This window comes from Erinaceus europaeus, chromosome 3 (genome assembly GCF_950295315.1).
Source record: "Erinaceus europaeus chromosome 3, mEriEur2.1, whole genome shotgun sequence".
Lineage (NCBI taxonomy): Eukaryota > Metazoa > Chordata > Mammalia > Eulipotyphla > Erinaceidae > Erinaceus > Erinaceus europaeus.
In genome coordinates, this window is record NC_080164.1 from 61,792,089 (window position 1) to 61,813,311 (window position 21,223).

Sequence of the window (21,223 nt, forward strand, 5' to 3'; positions counted from 1 at the left end):
GAGAGAGACAGAGAGACACCTGCAGCACTGCTTCACCACTCGCAAAGCTTTCCCCCTGGGCAGAGGGTAGATAGCATAATGGTTATGCAAAGAGACTCTCATGCCTGAAGCTCCAAAGTCCCAGGTTCAACCCCCTGCACCACCATAAGCCAGAGCTGAGCAGTGCTCTAGTAAAAAAAAAAAAATGCTTTCCACCTACAGGGGCTCGAACCCAGATTCTTGTGCACTGTAACATGTGTGCTCAACCAGGTATGCCACCACCGGCCCCTTGAACAGTATTATCTACTAGTAACAATAGAGAAAATCAACCAGTGATGATGGCTGAAAGGGCCAGCAATGGAAAGCAAGAAGTAAAAGGCATTTCAGGGAACCTAAAATTCTTTTTTTTTTATATCCCGTGTGCTGATTTTTTCTTATGTGGCTAAAGAGGGTGAGTTTAAATACAAAAATAGCAGTACCTTCTGTGGTCCTGTTTAGGTCTTGCAAAATATTAAAAACAAATTCCCGCAACTCTTGAATTGGCTAGAAGGAAGAAAATAGATGAAGGATATTAAAAACATTCATGGAAGAAATGATCTTTGCTTATACCAAATGATCCTTCCTTCTTCCCTGCCCTTCTCTTCCCTTCCCTTTCTTATCTTTCTCCCTCTCTCTGTTTTATGTGTAGTCATGTCCTGGCACATTCTCATTGTTTTGGACTACTTTTTCACGGTCTCTCTCCTAAAAATAAGTAGATAAATCTTTTTAAAAATATTATCTTTATTTATTGGATAGATACAGCCAGATATTGAGGAAGGGGGAGATAGAGAGGAAGGAAGACAGAAAGACACCTGCAGATCTGCTTCATAACTTGTGAAGCTTTCCTCCTGCAGATGGGGACTGGGGGCTCGAACTCAGGTCTTTGTACATTGTAATATGTGTACTTAACCAGGTGCACTACCACCCAGCCCCGATAAATAAATCTTTAAAAAACAGAACCATTTTAAAGATAATTTAAAAGTGAAAAGAATATTTTTACTAAGTTTTAGAATTGGAAACTTTCAGCCAAAGGTACTGAATTATTCATTTATGGATACTGCTGGGTTAAGTTCAGTATGCTTAGGTTCTTTGTGGTGAGGTATATCTATATAGGTACTGGATGCAGATGTTAAAACTTTCTATGTGGTTACATTCCATAGATGCACATTTCTACACTGAGTGGTGAGATATTCGTGAAAAGGAAAGTAATTTTAATGGTTTCCATGTAATATTTTTTGCAAAAAATTTTTTAACTGCAGTGTTTATAATGGACATATTGTATTTCATATTTCCATGTAATATTTTTTGCAAAAAATTTTTTAACTGCAGTGTTTATAATGGACATATTGTATTTCATATTTTGTAAACAATTTTATGAAACACTTAAAAGTTTAACAATATATTTCATAACTGCCATATTACAAACAATAAACTTACATGAGTTTTTAAAAAAATTTAATTTATTTTCCCTTTTGTTGCCATTGTTGTCTTTTTTATTGTTGCTACAGTTGTTGTTGTTATTGATGTTGTTTTTCGATAGGACAGAGAGAAATGGAGAGAGGAGGGAAAGACAGAGAGGGGGAGAGAAAGTTAGACACCGGCAGAACTGCTTCACTGCCTGTGAAGCGACTTCCCTGCAGGTGGGGAGCCGGGGGGCTGGAACCGGGATCCTTATGCTGGTCCTTGCGCTTTGCGCCCCGTGCACTTAAATAGCTGTGTTACCGCCTGACTCCCAAGAAAGAGTTTTTAAGAAATACCCACTCAAAGATGGATACTTACTGTTGCCCCATTTTTAATGGCTTCCTCATACAGTCCAATAACATCAAAAGTGCCTTTACGTGCCAACAATTTTGCTTTGCAGATCCAGAATTTAGCAAATTTTTCTGCCTCAGGAATACTGGACAGTATTGAAGATATTTCATTACAGTGTACACCCTGGGAACAAAGAAAATACCCGGAGGTAATTATTACCATCTGACTACTCTCACATCTCCCACTACTTATTAGGTATACAAAAATTAGTTGGGCCAAATTTACAAAATTTTAATTGGAGGTACCGTGTACTATAAAGTAAATCCATTCGTGTTAATAGTGTATTTTATGAAATTTGGAACTTATTCATATTTAAAAAAATGTTTATTTCCTTTTTGTTGCCATTTTTTATTGTTGTTGTTGTTATTGATGTCATTGTTGTTGGATAGGACAGACAGAGGGGAAGACAGACATCTGCAGACTTGCTTCACCGCCTGTGAAGCAACTCCCCTGCTAGTAGGAAGCCAAACGGGGATGCTCACGCCAGTCCTTGAGCTTTGTGCCACGTGCGCTTAACCCGCTGTGCTACCGCCTGACTCCCAGAACTTATTCATTGTTGTTTTTTTTTTTGAAACTTATTCATTTTTTTAAAAAAAATTTATTCATTCCCTTTTGTTGTCCTTGTTGTTTTATTGCTGTAGTTATTGTTGTCGTTGCTGTTGCATTGGATCGACCTTCTCGTGGTGCATCCCGTGAGTACCCATTCATTGGGGCAATTGAGGATCCTTCCTAGCCGACTGAATCCACATGGATCCCAGTCACTTTCAAAGCCAGCAACAAGCAGCTCCTGACAGCTTTCAACCTGATGCTGTTGACTGGCTATGGAAGAAGGGCAAACGCTAGAAGAAGAAGGACAGAGAGAAATGGAGAGAGGAGGGGAAGGCAGAGAGGGGGAGAGAAAGATACCTGCAGACCTGCTTCACCACTTGTGAAGCGACTTCCCTGTAGGTGGGGAGCCAGGGCTCGAACCAGGCTAACTCCGGTCCTTGCTCTTTGAGCCGCCTATGCTTAACCCGCTGTGCTACCGCCGGACTCCTGGAACTTACTCATTTTTAAGAACCACACAAGACCAATGACAAAAATGTTTATCACAGCTAAAGGAATATTTCCTACAATTTTATACCACATTTATAATCAAAGGGGGAACCTAGGGAGATAGCATAATGGTTATGCAAACAGCTTTCTTGCCTGAACCTCTGAGCTCCCAGGTTCAGTCCCCAGCATCATCATAAACCAGAGTTGAACAGTGCTGTAGTTTTAAAATAAATAAATAAATAAATAAATAAATAAATAAATAAATAAAAGCTCCATCACTAGAGTCAGAATGTCACCTATAGGTAATTAATAGAAACTAACCTATGGCTGGGTTGGTGTTGTACCCAGTTGATCTCGGTTCGAGGCCCCGGCTCCCACCTGCAGGGGGGTCGCTTCACAGGTGGTGAAGCAGGTCTCCAGGTGTCTTTCTTTTTAAAAAATATTTATTTATTTATTCCTTTTTGTTGCCCTTGTTGTAGTTATTATTGTTGTTGTTATTTATGTAATTGTTGGATAGGACAGAGAGAAATGGAGAGAGGTGGGGAAAAAAGAGAGGGGGAGAGAAAGATACCTGTAGACCTGCTTCACTGCTTGTGAAAAGACTCCCCTGCAAGTGGGGAGCCAGGGGCTTAAACTGGGATCCTTACGCCGTCCTTGCGCTTTGAGCCATGTGCACATAACCAGCTGCGCTACCCCGGACTCCCAGGTATCTATCTTTTTCTCCCCCTCTCTGTCTTCCCCTCCTCTCTCCATTTCTCTCTGTCCTATGTAACAATGATAACATCAATAACAACAACAATAATAACTACAACAACAATAAAAAGACAACAAGGGCAACAAAAGGGAAAATAAATAAATTAAAAAAACAAAACAAAACAAAAACCATTATCATGCGCAAGGAACTCGGCTCCATTATGGAGGGAGGGAGGAGCTTCATGAGTGGTGAAGCAGCTCTGAAAGTGTTTCTCTTTCTCCCTCTGCATCACTCCTTAACCTCTCAATTTCTTTCTGTCTTATAGAAAACAAACAAATAGGGAGTCTGGCAGTAGTGCAGTGGGCTAAGCGCAGGTGGCGCAAAGCACAAGGACTGGCCTAAGGATCTAGGTTCGAGTCCCGGCTCCCCACCTGCAGGGGAGTTGCTTCAAGGCAGTGAAGCAGGTCTGCAGGTGTCCTTCTTTCTCTCCCGTCTTCCCTTCCTCTCTCCATTTCTCTCTGTCCTATCCAACAATGACGATGACAACAATAATAACTACAACAATAAAACAAGGGCAACAAAAGGGAATAAATAAATAAATAAATAGAAAACAAACAAAACCAAAACCACCCTCCAACCAAAAAAAAAAGAAAAGAAAAGAAAAGGAAAAAAACAGCTGCCAGTAGTAGTGAATTTGGAGTGCTGGCACCAAGCCCCAGTGATAACCCTGGGGTGTGTGTAACCCTGGGGTGTGTGTGTGGGTGGAACGGACCTAGGTGAGCAAACAGAGAAGAGTGACAGGCAACCATGTAAAAACAAGATAGAATTCCTTAAAGAAAACAAGTCATATAAAGATGTAGATCTGAAGGACTTGCTAAAAAAAGATTTTAGAAAATTCATCACAAGAGAAAGGAATTGAGAGGGGCAGAGAAATATCTGTAGCACTGCTTCACCTCTTATGAGGCTTGCCTCTTGCAAGTGGGGACTGGAGACTAGAACCTGGGTCCTTGCACATGGTAACACGTGTGCTTAAGCAAGTATGCCACTGCCCAGCCCATATTTAAAAACTTTAAGTAAGAACTTGGGCTAAAGTTTTGAGAACTCATCCTCTTCACTTACTCCTTCAATGAGCTGCAGACATTCTGTCAGAGTGCTGTCAATTTTATTGGACAGTTCTAGTTGTTCTTTCTTTTCCTCTTCTTCTTTTTCCATGCTCTTCCAGAATGAAATATTCATTTCCTCTATTATTTTCTTTTTTCTTTTCAGTTCCATAGGAGGCCGTTTATATAATTTCCCCTTAGATTTCCGCCATTCTTCCAGTTGTTTCCTGTCATGCAATTAAAGAGAGGGGAGATGATCTTAAATTTTTGAAGGGAAGCTGGATAACATACTCTTATCTACCACCTGAAGAAGATGGGTCCTGAAACTGGGGCAGCTTCAATGTTCCTACTCATGACCACAGAATGTGAGCTCAGATCTACAGGGATGCAGAGGTCACATAGGCTCCTAAGCTGAATATGGACCCCCGATCAAATCGATGGGTTTTACAGTCAACAATATTTATACACCTTTCCCATATTTGGGAGCTACTCTCTTCCCTGATCCAGCTTTCTAGCCCTTTTTCCAGTCATGACATCATCTCCCCAGACAATAACTTGGGTCCACCTGCATATCAGATGTCAGGCTCAGGAAAAAACTAGTGTAGTCATGGGCCCTTTGGAATATGACTAAAATAGGCCTACTAGCTATCTTCAAAACAGAGACCCGAAATCTTCATCTGCACTATTCCAGCCTTTAGGTTCATGATTAGTCAACAATTTGTTTGGCTTTATACGTTAATTCTTTTCAACCACCAGGTTCAAGATGCTACCATGATGCCAACTGGACTTCCCTGGACAGACAACCCCACTAATGTCTCCTGGAGCTGTTTCCCCAGAGCCCTGCCCCACTAGGGAAAGAGAGAGACAGGTTGGGAGTATGGATCGACCTACCAACACCCATGTTCAGTGGGGAAACAATCACAGTAGCCAGATCTTTGACCTTCTGCACCCCATAATGACCTTGGGTCCATATTCTCAGAGATTTAAAGCAATAGGAAAGCTATCAGGGGAGGGGATGGGATACAGAGTTCTGGTGGTGGGAACTGTGTGGAGTTGTACTCCTCTTATCTTATGGTTCTGTCAGTGTTTCCTTTTTATAAATAAATAAAAAGTAGCTTAAAAAAAAATCTATGTACACCTAAGTTCATAGCAGCACCATTCACAACAGCCTAAACTTGGAAACAACCCAGATGTTCAATGAGAGATGAGTAACTAAGAAAGTTGTGATTTATATATACAATGGAATACTATCCCATTATTAAAAATGATGATGTCATCTCCTTTGCCTCATCTTGGCTGAAACTTGAAGGCACCAAGTTAAATGAGATAAGTCAAAAAGAGGATAAATTCTGAGTAATCTCACTTGTAGGTAAAACTTAAAAAACAAGAACAGAAAGGGAAAACACAAAGCAAAATTTAGACTAGACGTCGTATATTAGAGCAAAGCAAAAGATGTGGGAAAGGAGAGGAATAAAGAAGGCCTTGGGATCGTGGTGCTTTTGATGATGGAAAAGGACTCAAGTTGTGGGTTAGAGTGTTCTGCAGACACTTATGGAGAGATGATAAATTGTACCCATGTGTCAACAACTGTACTGTAAACTATAACCACTGCCAATAAAATGATTTTAAAAGCTGAAAAAAATTTTAATATAGTCAAGCTTTTAAAATATATGATATGCAGTAATCATCATGAACATCTTCAACTACAAAGTCAGAAGAATGAATGCATAATTTGTAAATGGCTAATGGCAGTAGCTGTTGCTTGTGACTACAAGGCAGATGCCAGAGGGATTAGTAGGATAATAGGTCACCAGCACCTCTGCCTGCACAATTCCTTTTTCCACTTTTTTACAAGAGCACTGCTCAGCTCTGGCTTATGGTGGTGTGGGGGACTGAACCAAAGATTTTGGAGCCTCAGGTATGACAGTCTCTTTGCATAACCATTATGCTATCTAACCCCACCCCATCTGCACATTCTTTGACTTCATAATATTTTTCATTATTTTTTTCAGATTTTTATTCTACCTGTTTTGCTTCCTGAAACAAATTTTCCCAAGATATCCCTCCATCTCTGAGACTGCTAACTTGCCATTCCATTTCTCCCACCATAAGCATTTTATCTAGCATTAAACTAGATCCTACCCACAAGAGGGTAATCACCACTTATAGTGACCTAAGTCCTTCAGGCCTCTCCTCACCACACACCACTACTCCCTCCTTTTCCTCAAACAAAATTATGATTATCATTTCTAAAGTGCAAAGTCTGTGGTCCAGGAGGTGGCACAATGGATAAAGCATTGGATGCTCAAGCATGAGGTTCCAAGTTCAATCCCTGGCAGCACATGTACCATAGTGATGTCTGGTTCTTTCTCTCTGCCTATCTTTCTCATTAATAAATAAAATCTTAAATAAAAAAAAAAATAAAGTGCAAAGTCCTACCCCTTATGTCCCCATTCTATTCACATTATCTACTCCTACTTCTAAGAAGCTGATAGGTAGCTGAAGGAGACTCTAAGATATGCAGGCCCAAGTGTTTGGATGTGGGCTCTTGAATTTCTTTAAATTACATCTAAATATTGATGAATCACAAGCATATACTTTAGCCCCAGATCTCTCCTTGGAGCCTCAAACTTTGTAAAAGCCATTGCTAGTTAAATAAATAAAGAGGTGAGAGACCATTACCACCTGTATTCACTCAGATGTTGAATCTAGAGAATTGAAACATTATGAACTGCCAAACAAAACACCACCTAAAAAACACCCCCCCCTCCACACACACAGTGAGCACGAGAGAGAGAAACTGTCTCTAAGACTTTGTGAGAACTGTGGTGGTTATTGTTGGAAGGGTAAGGGACAGAACTTTGATGGTAGGTGTGGTGTGGAACTATACCCTGTAGTCTCACAATCTTGTAAACTACTATTAATCACAAATTTAAAAATGGCTTGTACAAACGAAGTACCATGCAAGTTGCTATGCATTGTTGTCTGGCAGGCATTTCAAATTTAACACTGTCCAAAACCAACTCTTGATTTTCTCCAAATCTGTTCCTAACAGCTTTCATTAGTAAATCAACCTGGTTGTTAAGGCTTAAAACCAGGAGTTACCTTTTGAGTAGTCTCTTTCTTTTCCCCACATACAACACATCACTGTGTAGACACTATTGCTTCTCTCAGTATTGCTTATACTCCTATCCTAGTCCATAGCATTGCCATCTTTTGCCTGAGATGCTACAGCAGTTTCCCAACTCATTTCCTTGCTTTCACTTTAACTCTCAGCAAATTCCTTCTGTCCACAGCAGCTAGAGTTTGCATTTAAAATGCAAACCAGATTGAGTCACTGCCAAGAGCTCGCCATGCTTTTGGAATGAAATTCCAATATGTGCAAAGGAAAGAGAGCATTATTTTTTTATTCCTATGTGAAAGTTATGATAGGCACAAAGTCACAATAGACACAGATATACACTGAAACCCAACTTACAGCGTAACACTTGTGCATTCAGAACCAATGTTTTCCATGGCTGAAAGGCATGAAAAGGAATTTGGCTCCTTCCTACTTTTTCAACCTTATATCACTTTCCCTCTCACTTACTACTCTTTAGGAGGTCTGGCATCCTCTCTGTTTCAAGATGGCATAGTTTCTTCTTGCACTGCTAGTCTTCAGTCCTCTGTACAAATGACACCTCCTTGAAAAGGTAAGAATCTGCAATTATCCTGTCTTAGTTAATCAACAATGTTGATTTTTCTGCCTTCTCTATAATGCAAGCTTTATGAAAGGCAGAAGCCTTTGACTGTCCAACATATGCCTACAACACACGTGTTCAATTAGATACAGTAAAATTTACTTTGTATTTCTGTGAATTCTGACAAATGCATGATGTCATATAATGACTATAAGCAAGATCTGAGAAAGTTCAAAAAATTCTCTATGCTCACCGGATGTCAACCCCTCCCCAGTGAAAGGGGTCTGTAACCTTGGCAATCACTAATCTGTTTTGTCTTTATGGTTTTGTGGCCTTGTAGGTACTGAAGGAACTCTAGAGGAGTGAGTGAATGATTTGCTCCCCTCTCCACGGAGCCCTTCTCTTTCATAATCAGACGTGGTCAGCACACCACACACTTGGTCTTATGATCCATTGTCCATTATCTGGTCTATGCCGTGACTTCTAGTCTAAGGAATCTCACTCCTTCAAAAATAGGCTCGGGCTATTTTTCTTTGCTTAGAAGATGCCCTCTTACCTTGCTATTGTTCTTTTACCAATGTTAGATGTCAACTCAGCTGTCACTGTCAAAAACATCTCCCTTAATTCTTCTGTTGTAGAAACAATCCCTCACCCTTTCAATCACATCATCCATGAATTAAGTCATATATTTTCTATTTAGCTACCATCCATTTTATTTTTTTATTTTTTAACCAGAGCACTGCTCAGCTCTGGCTTATGGTGGTGCAGGAGAATTCAACTTGGGACCTGTGAACCTTATGCATGAGAAAGTCTCTTTGTGTAGCCATTATGTTATCTTCTGTGCCTTTTGCAACCATCTAATTTTTTTTTTTAAAGATTTTTAAAAATATTTATTTTTTCCCTTTTGTTGCCCTTATTGTTTTATTGTTAGTTATTATTATTGCTGTTATTGATGTCATTGTTGTTGGATAGGACAGAGAGAAATGGAGAGAGATGGGGAAGATGAGAGGGGGAGAGAAAGAGAGACACCTGCAGACCTTCACCGCCCGTAAAGCAACACCCTTGTAGGTGGGGAGCCGGGGGCTTGAACTGGGATTATTATGCTGGTCCTTGAGCCGTGCACTGCAACCATCTAATTTTACATGCTTCTTTCATCCCTGTCAGGAAACTTCTTATTTTCCACTGTAGCCAAATGTACATATGGGTGATTTTCTGGGCAAGTGCACAAAATTATGAGACCAGTTCTGTACAGAAAGTCTGTTAAAATCCCTTGGTCAATTTCAAGCACCATGTTTATATTTAAAAATTTTTTACTTATTAACAAAAGTGGAAGGGGGCATAAGCACCACTCTGGCATAAGCAGCACTGAGGATCAAATTGAGGACCTCATGATTATAAGTCCAACACTAGCACTGCACCACCTTCTGGTTGGCTAAGCATCATGTATATTAATGCCCAGCAACCCGAGACTCTAATTCCTACCATATGTACTCTATATTTGAATCGACTGTTCTTTGCCTTAAGCTACTTTCCAAAACTTGGCCTGCTTAGATGCATGCAAGTTTCCTGTTCTTTCTTTCCTGATGAGTTTGTAGTTCTAGATTAACCACTCTGATCAATCAGCTGGACAAGAGAATTATCTCAACTTCTTCAGCACTACAGCTCCTCCTAACCTGCCTCCTTTTAGTGCTAGTCCCTGCAGGTTACTCCTTAACTAAATTGTCTATACCTGCAACCCATCTTTCTTTTCTATTCCTAAGATACATTTACTTAGGGAGGGAGGGAGTGAGGGAAAAAGGGAGAGAGAGGAAGAGAGAGAGAACGAGAACGACTAGAGCACTGCTCAGCTCTGGCACACGGTGATGTCAAGGACTGAACCAGGAAACTCGCTGTTTTAGGCATACAAGTCTGGTAAGCTAGTGTTGAGCTATCTTCTTAGTCCTAAAACCCTTATTTCTTATTCAATGATTTTGTGTTTTAATTTCTTTTTTTTTTTATTATTATAGAATTTTATTTATTTATTTATTTATTTATTTACCAGAGCACTGCTCAGCTCTGGCTTATGGTGGTGCTGGGGACTGAACCTGGGACTTCAGAGCCTCAGGCATGGAAGTCTCTTTGCATAACCATTATGCTATCTACCCCTGCCCGTGTTTTAATTTCTTTTAAAAAAGAAGTCATTAAGGCATGGGGATGGCAAGCCTGGCACAGTGCATGGTACTATTTGTGCAGACTCAGGTTCAAGCCACTGGTTCCCACTTGCAGAGGGCAAGCTTAAGTTGTGGAGCAGTGCTACAGGTGTCTCCGTTTCTCTCCCTGTTTCTGTCTCTATCAGAAAAAGAAAGGGGAAAACAATGTCACTGGGAGAGGTGGAGTTACCATGCAGGCACCAAGCCCCAGTGATAACCCTGTGGCAAAATATGAAGGAAATTATCTTAAGTTTACAGAAAATTAGAATGATTTTATAAACACATGTATGCATTATTCAGCTCTGTCATGTCTTAATATTATTGTTACATGAGCCTCTAGTCTTTTCTTTTTTTCTTGGTCACCTCTGGGGCTTAAGTGCTCTGGGCACATTTTCTTCCTCCCTCTTTCCCTTCTTTCCTAATTACATTTTTCTTTATTTATCAATGGATAGAGACAGAGAGAAATTGAGAGTGGAGGCGGAGACAGGAGAGAGATAAAGCAGCCCTGAACCTATATCCTTGCACACTGTAATGTGTATGTTAACTAGGTGTGCCACTGCCTGGCTGTGAGCTACTTTTCTAGTCCCAAATTTCCTTTTCTGCTTTTCCTTTTAAAACATTCAGTACTAAAACTACTCAGGAGCCATTATTTATGGGTTAACTCTTTAACTATTTATAGTAGTCAATCTGAGAGTCTTATTTAAAAATTATTTATTTATTATGGGAGATGAAAGTATGAGTTAAAGAGTGAAAGCATTGCTCAGCTCTGGCAGAAGGTGGTAGCATGGATTGAACCTGAGGCCTATTGGATTTCTGGCATGCAAGCTAGTGATCTAATAGACAATATTATCTCCGTGGCTTCTAATAGCTTTAAAAATTATAAAATTAGGGTTCAAGCCTCTGGTTCCCCAACTTCAGCGGGGAAGCTTCACAAGTGGAGAAGCCCATCTGCATGTGTCTGTCTCTCTCCCTCTCTATTTTCCCCTCCTCTCTGAATTTCTTTTGTCCTATCCAATAAAAATGGAAAAAAGGGCCAACAGGAGTAATGGATTCATAGTGCTGGCACTGAGCTCCAGTGAGAACCCTGGTGGACAAATAAAGTAAAACAACGCAGTTAAAGTGAGGTACCTTCGATCATCTACTGCAGTTTTCTTTTCAGTGTTTGGATTAGTTTGGGTCCCATTTGGGACTCTTCTTCCATTCGTGGCTGTAACACCAGCTATAGTTTTGGGAGCCGTCTTGTTCAGAAATTGGTTCTGGGGAAGAGACTTTTTGAACTTGGAATCCAAAGTCTGTGCATTTTGCTGATAGCTGCTGTTGTACTTATTCCTATAGGGTTCAGTTGCTTTTATAGCAGGTGTGCTTGGAATGACTGAGTTAATCTTAGTACCTGTCAAATTAGGTCTTGGGTTTATGGCTTTTGATTTTTGCAACACACATGATGTCCGAGGTTTAAAAGAAGGCTGAGTGGACTTCTGATCTTGTTTAATGTTTGAGTATCCGCTGTTGGATCCTCCTTGAAGCATACTGGGATGCATCCTGGATTTGGTATTTTTTACTTTCTGTTCAGTTACAGCAGAAGAAGTTAACTTAGTTTCGGTTGGTCTTTCATATTTATTCCTATTACTCTTTATATTCTTGAGCCCTGTCTTTTTTGATGCTTGAGTCCTGTTCACAATTTGAACAAAGTGAGAGGGAACTGACGTTTGGTTTTTTCCTCCTGGTCTTAGAAGATCTGCTCCTCTAGAAAGTTGCTGTGGCTTTATTGGAGGAACCACAGTTCTTGTTTCTCTAACAAACTGTTTATTAGCTCTGTCTTTCAAAATAGTCCTATTCACGGGACCTTTCCCCAAGGCTTGTTTTGTAGTCACATTACTCTTGGTGGGATTATAACAATTATTCTTTGACTTATTTATGGTCCATAATTCAGAATTTGGCTTCCTCTTAGAGTCTGGTAAGGTGAGAGGCAGGTTCTCTTTGTTGATCTCTTTTAGACAGCTCTCTGAGGAATCATTTTCAACATGGGCATTGTCCACAGAATTTATACATTGAACATTTCCTTGATCAGTCACCTGCTGCTCTCTCGTCTTCAATTCCTCTGTCTTAAGTGACCTCACTGGTTTTCCTGATAATTTTCTTCTCACAGACGATCCAGATTCATGCGGCTGTTGACACTTGCTAGACAGTTTACAGTTTGGGTTAGAAGAAACATATCCCGAAGTCAGTCTTTTGTCCAGAAGTGTTGGTGGTTCCAACTTTGGGTTCTGGGATCCCATGATATTGGCAGGTCTGGGCTGAAGTTTACTGCTCACAGGTCGTGTAGCTTTGATAGGCAAAACAACATGGCTGGTGGCGTCTTTTCTGGGTCTAATAGTCTAAAAAGACAATAACAACAAAAAAGAATATTTAAAGATATCCATAATGTAGTTTACTGTTTTTTTTTTAATATTTTATTTTTATTTATTTATTCCCTTTTGTTGCCCTTGTTGTTTTATTGTTGTAGTTATTATTGTTGTTGTCGTCGTTGTTGGATAGGACAGAGAGAAACGGAGAGAGGAGGAGAAGACAGAGAGGGGGAGAGAAAGATAGACACCTGCAGACCTGCTTCACCGCCTGTGAAGCGACTCCCCTGCAGGTGGGGAGCCGGGGTTCGAACCGGGATCCTTCTGCCGGTCCTTGTGCTTTGCGCCACCTGCGCTTAACCTGCTGCGCTACAGCCCGACTCCCAGTTTACTGTTTTTTTAAAAATATTTATTTATTCCCTTTTGTTGCCCTAGTTGTTTTTTTAATTGTTGTAGTTATTGTTGTCGTTGTTGTTGGATAGGCCAGAGAGAAATGGAGAGAAGAGGGGAACAAAGAGAGGGGGAGAGAAAGATAGACACCTACAGACCTGCTTCACCACTTGTGAAGTGACTCCCCTGCAGGTGGGGAGCCGGGGACTCAAACCGGGATCCTTACGCTGGTCCTTGTGCTTGGTGCCACATGCACTTAACCTGCTGCGCAATCGCCTGACTCCCAGTTTACTGTTTTTAAGAATAATCAAAATAACTGCTGATGCACATGCTACAAAAATTATTTTATCTAGAATGTCACTAAAAATGGTTAACCTCTTGAAAAATTTAAGTTTCATTCATAGATGGCTTTTATAGCTTGAGGTCCTATGAGAAATATGAAATTAAGCAGAGATGCATTGAATACACAAAAACTGTTGCATAATAGGGCCAGGTGGTGGCACACCTAGGTGAGCACACAGGCTACCATGTGCAAGGGCCAGGGTTCAAGCCCCCAGTCGCCACCTTGCAGGGGGAAGCTTCACAAGCAGTGAAGTAGGTCTGCAGGTGTCTCTCTCCATTCCTATCTCTGCCTCAATCAAACAAATACTTGCTGGCTGTTTGTTATGTCCCACTAAATCTCATGAAATATCATTTCAGAGACTGGAGAAATACAAGTTACAAACTCCCCCCCCACATAGTTGTTTTTAGTTCTTTGAACTACTAAGTACTTTACTGATTTTTAAATTTTTACTTTTTTGAAATTTTTTTATTTATTACTGGATAGTGACAGAGAAATTGAGAGGAGGGGGAGATAGGGAAAGAGACAGAGAGACACCTGCAGCCCTGTTTCACCACTTATGTAGCTTTCCCTCCACAGGTGGGGACCAGGGGCTTGAACCTAGGTCCTTGAGCACTGTAAAGTGTGCGCCAGGTATGCCACTGCCTGGCCCCAATTTTTATTTTTCTTATACTTCATAGGACAGAGAGAAAAAAAACCTGTGACCTCCATGTAGGTGGGAACTGAGATCTTGAATCCAGGTCCTTGGGCATAGTGTGAGCTCCATCAAGTATACCACAACCTGATTCTGGAACTAATGTATATGTGTATGTATATGTGTATGTATAAGTATATGTATATGTTAAAGAATACTGCCTTTATAAAGGTCAGTATCATTCAAGAACATTTGTGTCACCTTGGAGTCACTGTGTCATTGATTTCCCTAGAAATCACTATAAGGAAATAGATAAATGGTATAAGCTATGGGGCATAATATACTTGTTTTAGTTTTATAATTTAATTTTGGATAAGAAAGGTAGGACCACATTACAGAAAACATTGAAAATTAGAAAAGGGAGTTTAGAATTTGGGATATGTAATTGGTACAATCCACTGTGGATTCTAGAGCAGCTACACTGAAAGCAACTGTTCAAAAAGGAGAACTGGCAGAAATCTGTAGAACCTCTATGGGCCCAGGGAGGATATGAGAGTGCTTCAATGACCACACTGTGTGCGCGCACATGTGCCATACAGCCTTGTCTATTTGCAATGTCATCACTCTGGACTGATCTGTCTCTATCTCTCTGTGTGTGTTATTCCAGGCTCGCATTTTATTTTACTAGAAATTTTTTATTTTATGGGAAATTGAGAATGAAAGGAAAATAGAAAAGGAGGGAGAAAGAGAGACACCTGCAGCTCTACTTCACTGCCCATGAAGCTTCCCTGCAGGTGGGGACTGGGGCTTGAATGTGGACCTTTATGCATGGTAATATATACAAGATTTACTGTGTAAACTTCCTGAGTGTTAAAGGAAGTTTTTAACTAGAACCAATTAGTATTAAAGAAAAAACAAAAAACAAAAAAACTACCCTAGGATGAATATGGATATATGTGGATATTTGGTGTTGGTGGATTTTTAAAAAATATTTATTTATTCCCTTTTGTTGCCCTTATTATTTTATTGTTGTAGTTGTTGTTGGATAGGACAGAGAGAAATGGAGAGAGGAAGGGAAGACAGAAAGGGGGAGAGAAAGATAGACACCTGCAGACCTGTTTCACTGCCTGTGAAGCGACTCCCCTGCAGGTGGGGAGCCGGGGGCTTGAAGCAGGATCCTTAGGCCGGTCCTTGCGCTTTGCGCCACGTGTGCTTAACCCACTGCGCTACCGCCTGACTCCCTAGGTGTTGGTGGATGTGTGGCATAGGGGAGGGCTGGAAATGGAAGACAGAGAATGGCTATATGGCTATATCTAGGTTACTCTGTGAGTACCAAAACTTATGGTTATCTCTGATTTTTCAGATTACTTAATAAAGAGGTAAGGATATTGGCTTGAACACTATTGCAGATGCTATGATGATTCCATCCTGAACTCCCGGTGCAGATGACCTCACCGATGTGTCCTGGAATTCCGTTTCTCCAGAGCCTTCCCCCACTAGGGAAAGACAGAAACAGGCTAGCAGTGAGGACTGACCTGCCATAACACCCATGTCTAGTGGAGAAGCAATTACAGAAGCCAGAACTCTCATCTTCTGGACCTTCCAAAATTTTTTTGGTCCAGTCTCCCACCAGGGGAGAAGTTATAGGGGAAGATGACCAGAGGGTTCTGAACTCCAACTCTATCAGGACCAGGAGAAAGAAGAAAAAAGGAAGGACATTCAAAAGTAGTAATAGGTGTAGGTGTGACTTAGAAAGGAAGAGAAGGCAGGAACAAAAAAGGGGCAAATATGTATAAATATAGACAGGTAGCTACAGAAATAATAGTTAATCCATATCTGCAACCTTGGGAGAACTACTGTAGCTTCCAATGGAGGGAATGGGGATACAGAACTCTGGTAGTGGGGTAGGGAATTATACCCCATTATCTTATAATTTTGTATATCAAAATTAAGTCATTAATAAAATAAAAAAAGAAAAACTAAAGAATTAAAAATTTTTCAGCAACAATAAAAAAAGGGCATTGGCTGGAGAGTTTCCTAATAATGTACAGTATTCTTTAGTTCTTCTGCTTTGTATGTATGTAAAAAAAAAAACAAACAGAGAGAGATGTATCCTCCTTTTGGTAGGTCTGTTCCAGCAAGGCCAAGGACTGGGAGTGGGGTGGGGTGAGAGGTGGGTTTAGGGGTTTGAGTGGGCACTGGGGATCCAGTGCATGATGATGGAAGAGGACTTAGGCTGGAGGTGGGAACTGTGTTCAGTCACCTTAGAAATTGTACCCATGTGACATAACTGCCTTATAAATCATTATACATACAATAACAACTTAAAAAATGGAGACATATTTGCACTCCATAAAATAGATATGGATTTTTTAAAGCACAAAATTTGGTGAGTATATTTGGTATAGTATATTCAAAAGGTGTACAAATGTTATGATCTAATTCCAGAGCATCTTTTTTCAATGAGGTGCCAGGGTCATTTGCACATGTGATGCCACTAGATTGCTCTATCTAAATATATATGTAACCTTGAGATGATACTTAACCTTTCTGTGACTCAATTCCCTCATCTGAAAATAGTAGTACCTACACCTTTCTAAGGTTGTAAAGACTCAGTGACTTAGTGCAATCAGAGTTGCCAGATACATAGTATGTACTCAATAAATGATAACAATTTTAAGGAACAATGTGCACTTAAGACTCTTTTTCTGATTCATAAAATAAAATTCTAATATACTATACTTTTTGACACTTTAGACCAAATAGTTTTTTATGATAAATATCTTTGCAACGCATGTTTTTTAGATTGCTTACATCTCTATTACTTCTATTACTTATCATTTAAAAAGGATATTTTTCTATAAAAGACACATTTCTACTTACAGATTTAGAAGGTGGAGGATTTGGGCAATTATTCTTGGCTTTAAGGTAAGGTCTATAAAAATAAAAATAAAGTAAGATTAATTCTTAGTACAGAAGGATCAATAAAACTTGGGAAATACAGTGATTAAATTTTATTATGATTACAATTTTAAATTTAAATCAGAATTACATTATGACAACATAATTCAAAATTATATTTAATAAAAAGCTTTCTAGGGCAGGGCAGGTGGTGGCACACATGTTAATGTAATCGAGGACACAGATTCAGGAGCCCCATCCCCACCTGTAGGAAGGCAGTTTTTTTTTTTTTTTTTTTATTACCAGAGCACTACTCAGCTTTGGCTTATGGTGGTATGGGAGACTGGAGATCGAACCTGGGACTCTGGAACCTCAGTTATGACAGTCTCTTTGCATAACCACTGTGCTATCCACCCCCTCACAGGAGGGAATCTTCATGAGTGGGAGAGCAATGTAGCAGTATTTTTCAGTCTCTATCAAAGGAAGAAAAAATTGTCAGGAGTGGTGGAGTCTTCTTGCGGCACTGACCCTAGTGCTAACCCTGGAGGCAAGAAAAAAAAGCACAAAGTATATGAAAATTTCTTGGACTGGCAACATACTCACCTGGGTAGTGTACCTGCTTTGAATGTGCACAACCCAGATTTGAGCCCAGCCTCTACTGCACTGGAGAAAGTTGCAGTTCTTGGCAATTTTGTCTCTCTCCCTTTCCTTCTACTTCTATGTGGGAAAAAAGTCAACTCAGACCAGTTGGGGAGAAAATATCTTTTTTTCTTTTAAATGAGTCATTAAAAAATATTTTACTTTTTTGTTAATGAGAAAGATAGGAGGTGAGAGAGAAAGAACCAGGCATCACTCTGGCACATGCGCTGCCGGGGATGGAACTCAGGACCTCAAGCTTGAGAGTCCAATGCTTTATCCACTACACCACCTCCCAGACCACTTTTAAATCATTCTTTCCTCAGAGACAGCAACTATTCTTATCTAATATATATTTGATAGAGAAAATGAAATTGAGTGAAGGGGGAGATAGAAAGGGAGAGAACTAGAGACACTTGCAGCAGTGCTTTACTGTTTGTGAAGCTTCCCCCTGCAGGAGACCAGGGGCTTAAACTTGGGTCCTTATGTATTGTACCATGTGTTCTCTAATGGTGCACCAGTACCAAGACCCCTCTTCATCTATCTGTATGATCCTTTTAGAGATAGCCTATCCATAAATATAAGCATTTTAGCTAGAGCAATGAAATATGTGTTTTTATATTTACAGTCTTATTTAAACATAATTCCCAATGCATCAGATATCAGACATTCTGTGGCAAGTCACATAATTAACTGCTTCTTTAAAGATTTCCAAGTTTGAAATATCTTTAAATAAAATTTTATGCTGAGAAAAATGAGTTAAAAATGCAATATATGTAAATGTAAAACTATTATTAGAATAGAGGCTTTGATGGAGACTCCAGTATTTCCTCTCATTTTGAATGTGACCTCTGGAAGGATGGGGAACTCAGTTTTGTTAAGGAGTGTATCTTAGAACTGAGTGATGAATATATTATAATTGATGAAATAACATCTTGTTCCTGGCACCAGCATAAGCCAGAGCTGAGAAGTGCCTTGGTTAAAAAGAAAAAAAGATGAACAAGCCCCCCCCCCCCCCCCCCCGGCACCCAACCCCACCCCCAGCCCAGTTAACAGTTTAGTAGATAAGGTTTTAGACCCTCAAGCATGAAGTTCTGAGTTCCATCATCAGCAAAGTATGTGCCAGAATGATGCTCTGGTTCTCTTTCCTGGTCTCTTATCTCAGTAAATAAATAAATTAAAAAAATTTATCAAACCAAGTGGAAAGAAAATATACCAATGCTAAATAAGTGAAATAAATAAGACTACAAAAATGGTGAAATGCTGACAAAGGTTAAAAGTGAAGTGGCCATATTCTGTTCATCTCAAAGAGTACATGTTAAAGAAAACAACCAATAAGCGCTCAGAGGCTGAAGGATATTGATAAGATATCCTCCAAAGATGGAGGAGTGACTGTTTCTCCTACTTTTTTCTAGTTATCATAGATGATAACACAATCTGAGTGGATTGCAGTCAAAATAGCTGTTTTGAAAAGACTTCATATTGCTATTGCCAGCCAAGGCTACCCAATTTGCATCACTGTGGGAGACAAACTCACTTGGTGTTTTGGCATTTCAGCTTTCCCTTGGCTGCCAGATATTCCTGGAGCTTTCTTTGTCGTTCTTCTGCAAAACATGCAAGCAAACAAAAGAATTTTATTTCATGTTTGTTTATATTCTAAAAGATGACACTTTTCTGTAATGATTTTGGTGTTGGATCGCAAAGCTATGAAGTACTTAACCTCTAAGTTTTCCTTCAACTTAATAAGTATCATTTACAGACAAGGCCCTAAAATAGACATTTAAAACATGATGTTCTTTAATCTGCACAACAGTCCTATGAGGTATTTTACATTCTGGAATTTAAAGAGGGTAAGTAAGTGGACTGATAGTTGGTGTAATGGTAGAGCTTTGAATTTCCAAGCATGAGGTCGTCCAAAGGTTGATCCCTATGCCACCTATGCCAGAGTGTTTCTCTGGTCTCTCTCCCTATCTTGATCTCATGAAATAAATCAATTAAAAAAAATTAAAAAAATTAAAAGGGTAACATATATCCAAAGTTATCTAAGCAATGGTCTGAGGCCAAGTTTGTTCAACTCCCGAGCTCTAGCTCACAGCCACTGTTTCTATGTTACAGGTTAGGCCTTGTATAAAGAAATTCTGTTACTGGTCCATCTAAGCTGATAAGTCAGGCCAGGCCCGTTATTATTACTGTTGTTGTTGATATTACTACTGGACAAGGATGGTGATTCCTTGTCCTGAAACCTCACTGTTGTTACCTACAGACCAGGATAGGGAGTTCATTGCAGACATTTACCTATATACATGGTGACTAAATAGGACATGTGAGGGGATGAAGTGTCAATTTTTCTATTCTCACAAAGTTTCAGGCTTCCCAAGGAAGGGCCGTGGTAGAGTCACAAGCAAACCATGTTCCTCTAATCTCATTAGACCATGGCTGGGATTTTGGGAAGAAACACCACTGACTAGTGTGGGTGCATGCATGTTGACAGCATGCAGAGAAGAGAGGGACAGACACCTCAGGACTGAAAGTGTGGTGTTCACTAGACTTAGCAGGCTTAGAAAAGTGGGTAGACTATGGTGGGCTCTAAACTCCTGACCCCAGGGAATTAACAAGGATTCACCTTTGTGGCAGACGAACTAGTTAACCACTGGCAGTTCAGTGGAGGGTCAAAGGGCCAGAGATAGTTTGACCTGGCCACCTGGTCCTCCACCCAAGGGAGTCACAGTGCAAATAGTTACTGGTAAACTGGCTTAAAACATTGAGTCTTTGCCCAGTTGAGCATGTAGAATAAGGTGGATTCTGTGCTAGAAGTGTTTGGGAAGGGCTGGGTACATGGTAAACCCTCTTGCTAGGCGGTGTACCTCCTAAGTATTACAACAACAACAGGTGTCATACAGGGTCATCATCCCTTCAACATCCTTGATCATCCATTATAGTGACATACAAAGAAGAAACCCAGCACTATAGCCAGAGCACTACCTGCTGCCTAACAACAGAAAGCCCAGCCAAATGCACAAAGTATTATGTGTCAAGTTTACTGGAGAGGGAGTGGGGCAGTAGCGCAGTGGGCTAAGCACAAGTGGTGAAAAGCGCAAGGACCGTGTAAGGATCCCGGTTTGAGCCTTCGGCACCTCAACTGTAGGGGAGTCGCTTCACAAGCGGTGAAGTAGGTCTGCAGGTGTCTATCTTTCTCCCCCCACCCCCACTGTCTTCCCCTCCTCTTTCCATTTCTCTCTGTCCTATCCAACGACAACAATAACAACTACAACAAGCACAACAACAAGGGCAACAAAATGGGGAAAATGGCCTCCAGGAGCAGTGGATTGCCCCAGCGAAAACCCTGGAGGCAAAAAAAAAAAAACTTAAAAAAGTTTATGGTGAGGGTTATTAAAGAAATTACAATTTCTAGGGAGTCCGGCTGTAGCGCAGCGGGTTAAGCGCAGGTGGCG

At 40.3% G+C, this 21,223-nt stretch overlaps 1 protein-coding gene across 2 annotated transcripts in view; it reads right to left on the bottom strand.

The window, feature by feature from the left end:
- The window catches only part of CKAP2L (cytoskeleton associated protein 2 like), a 33,938-nt gene that overhangs the window by 4,509 nt on the left and 8,206 nt on the right, over positions 1-21,223 (bottom strand). Inside the window, exons 2-7 of one of the 2 annotated variants that reach the window (XM_060187257.1) lie at positions 19,309-19,375; positions 17,118-17,169; positions 11,657-12,903; positions 4,679-4,886; positions 1,798-1,953; positions 459-522 (exon numbers count right to left, since the gene is read on the bottom strand). In XM_060187257.1, the coding sequence (XP_060043240.1) occupies positions 459-522; positions 1,798-1,953; positions 4,679-4,886; positions 11,657-12,903; positions 17,118-17,169; positions 19,309-19,375 (1,794 nt within the window). The remainder of the gene's footprint in view (positions 1-458; positions 523-1,797; positions 1,954-4,678; positions 4,887-11,656; positions 12,904-17,117; positions 17,170-19,308; positions 19,376-21,223) is intronic. The other variant, XM_007525481.2, reaches the window with a different exon arrangement.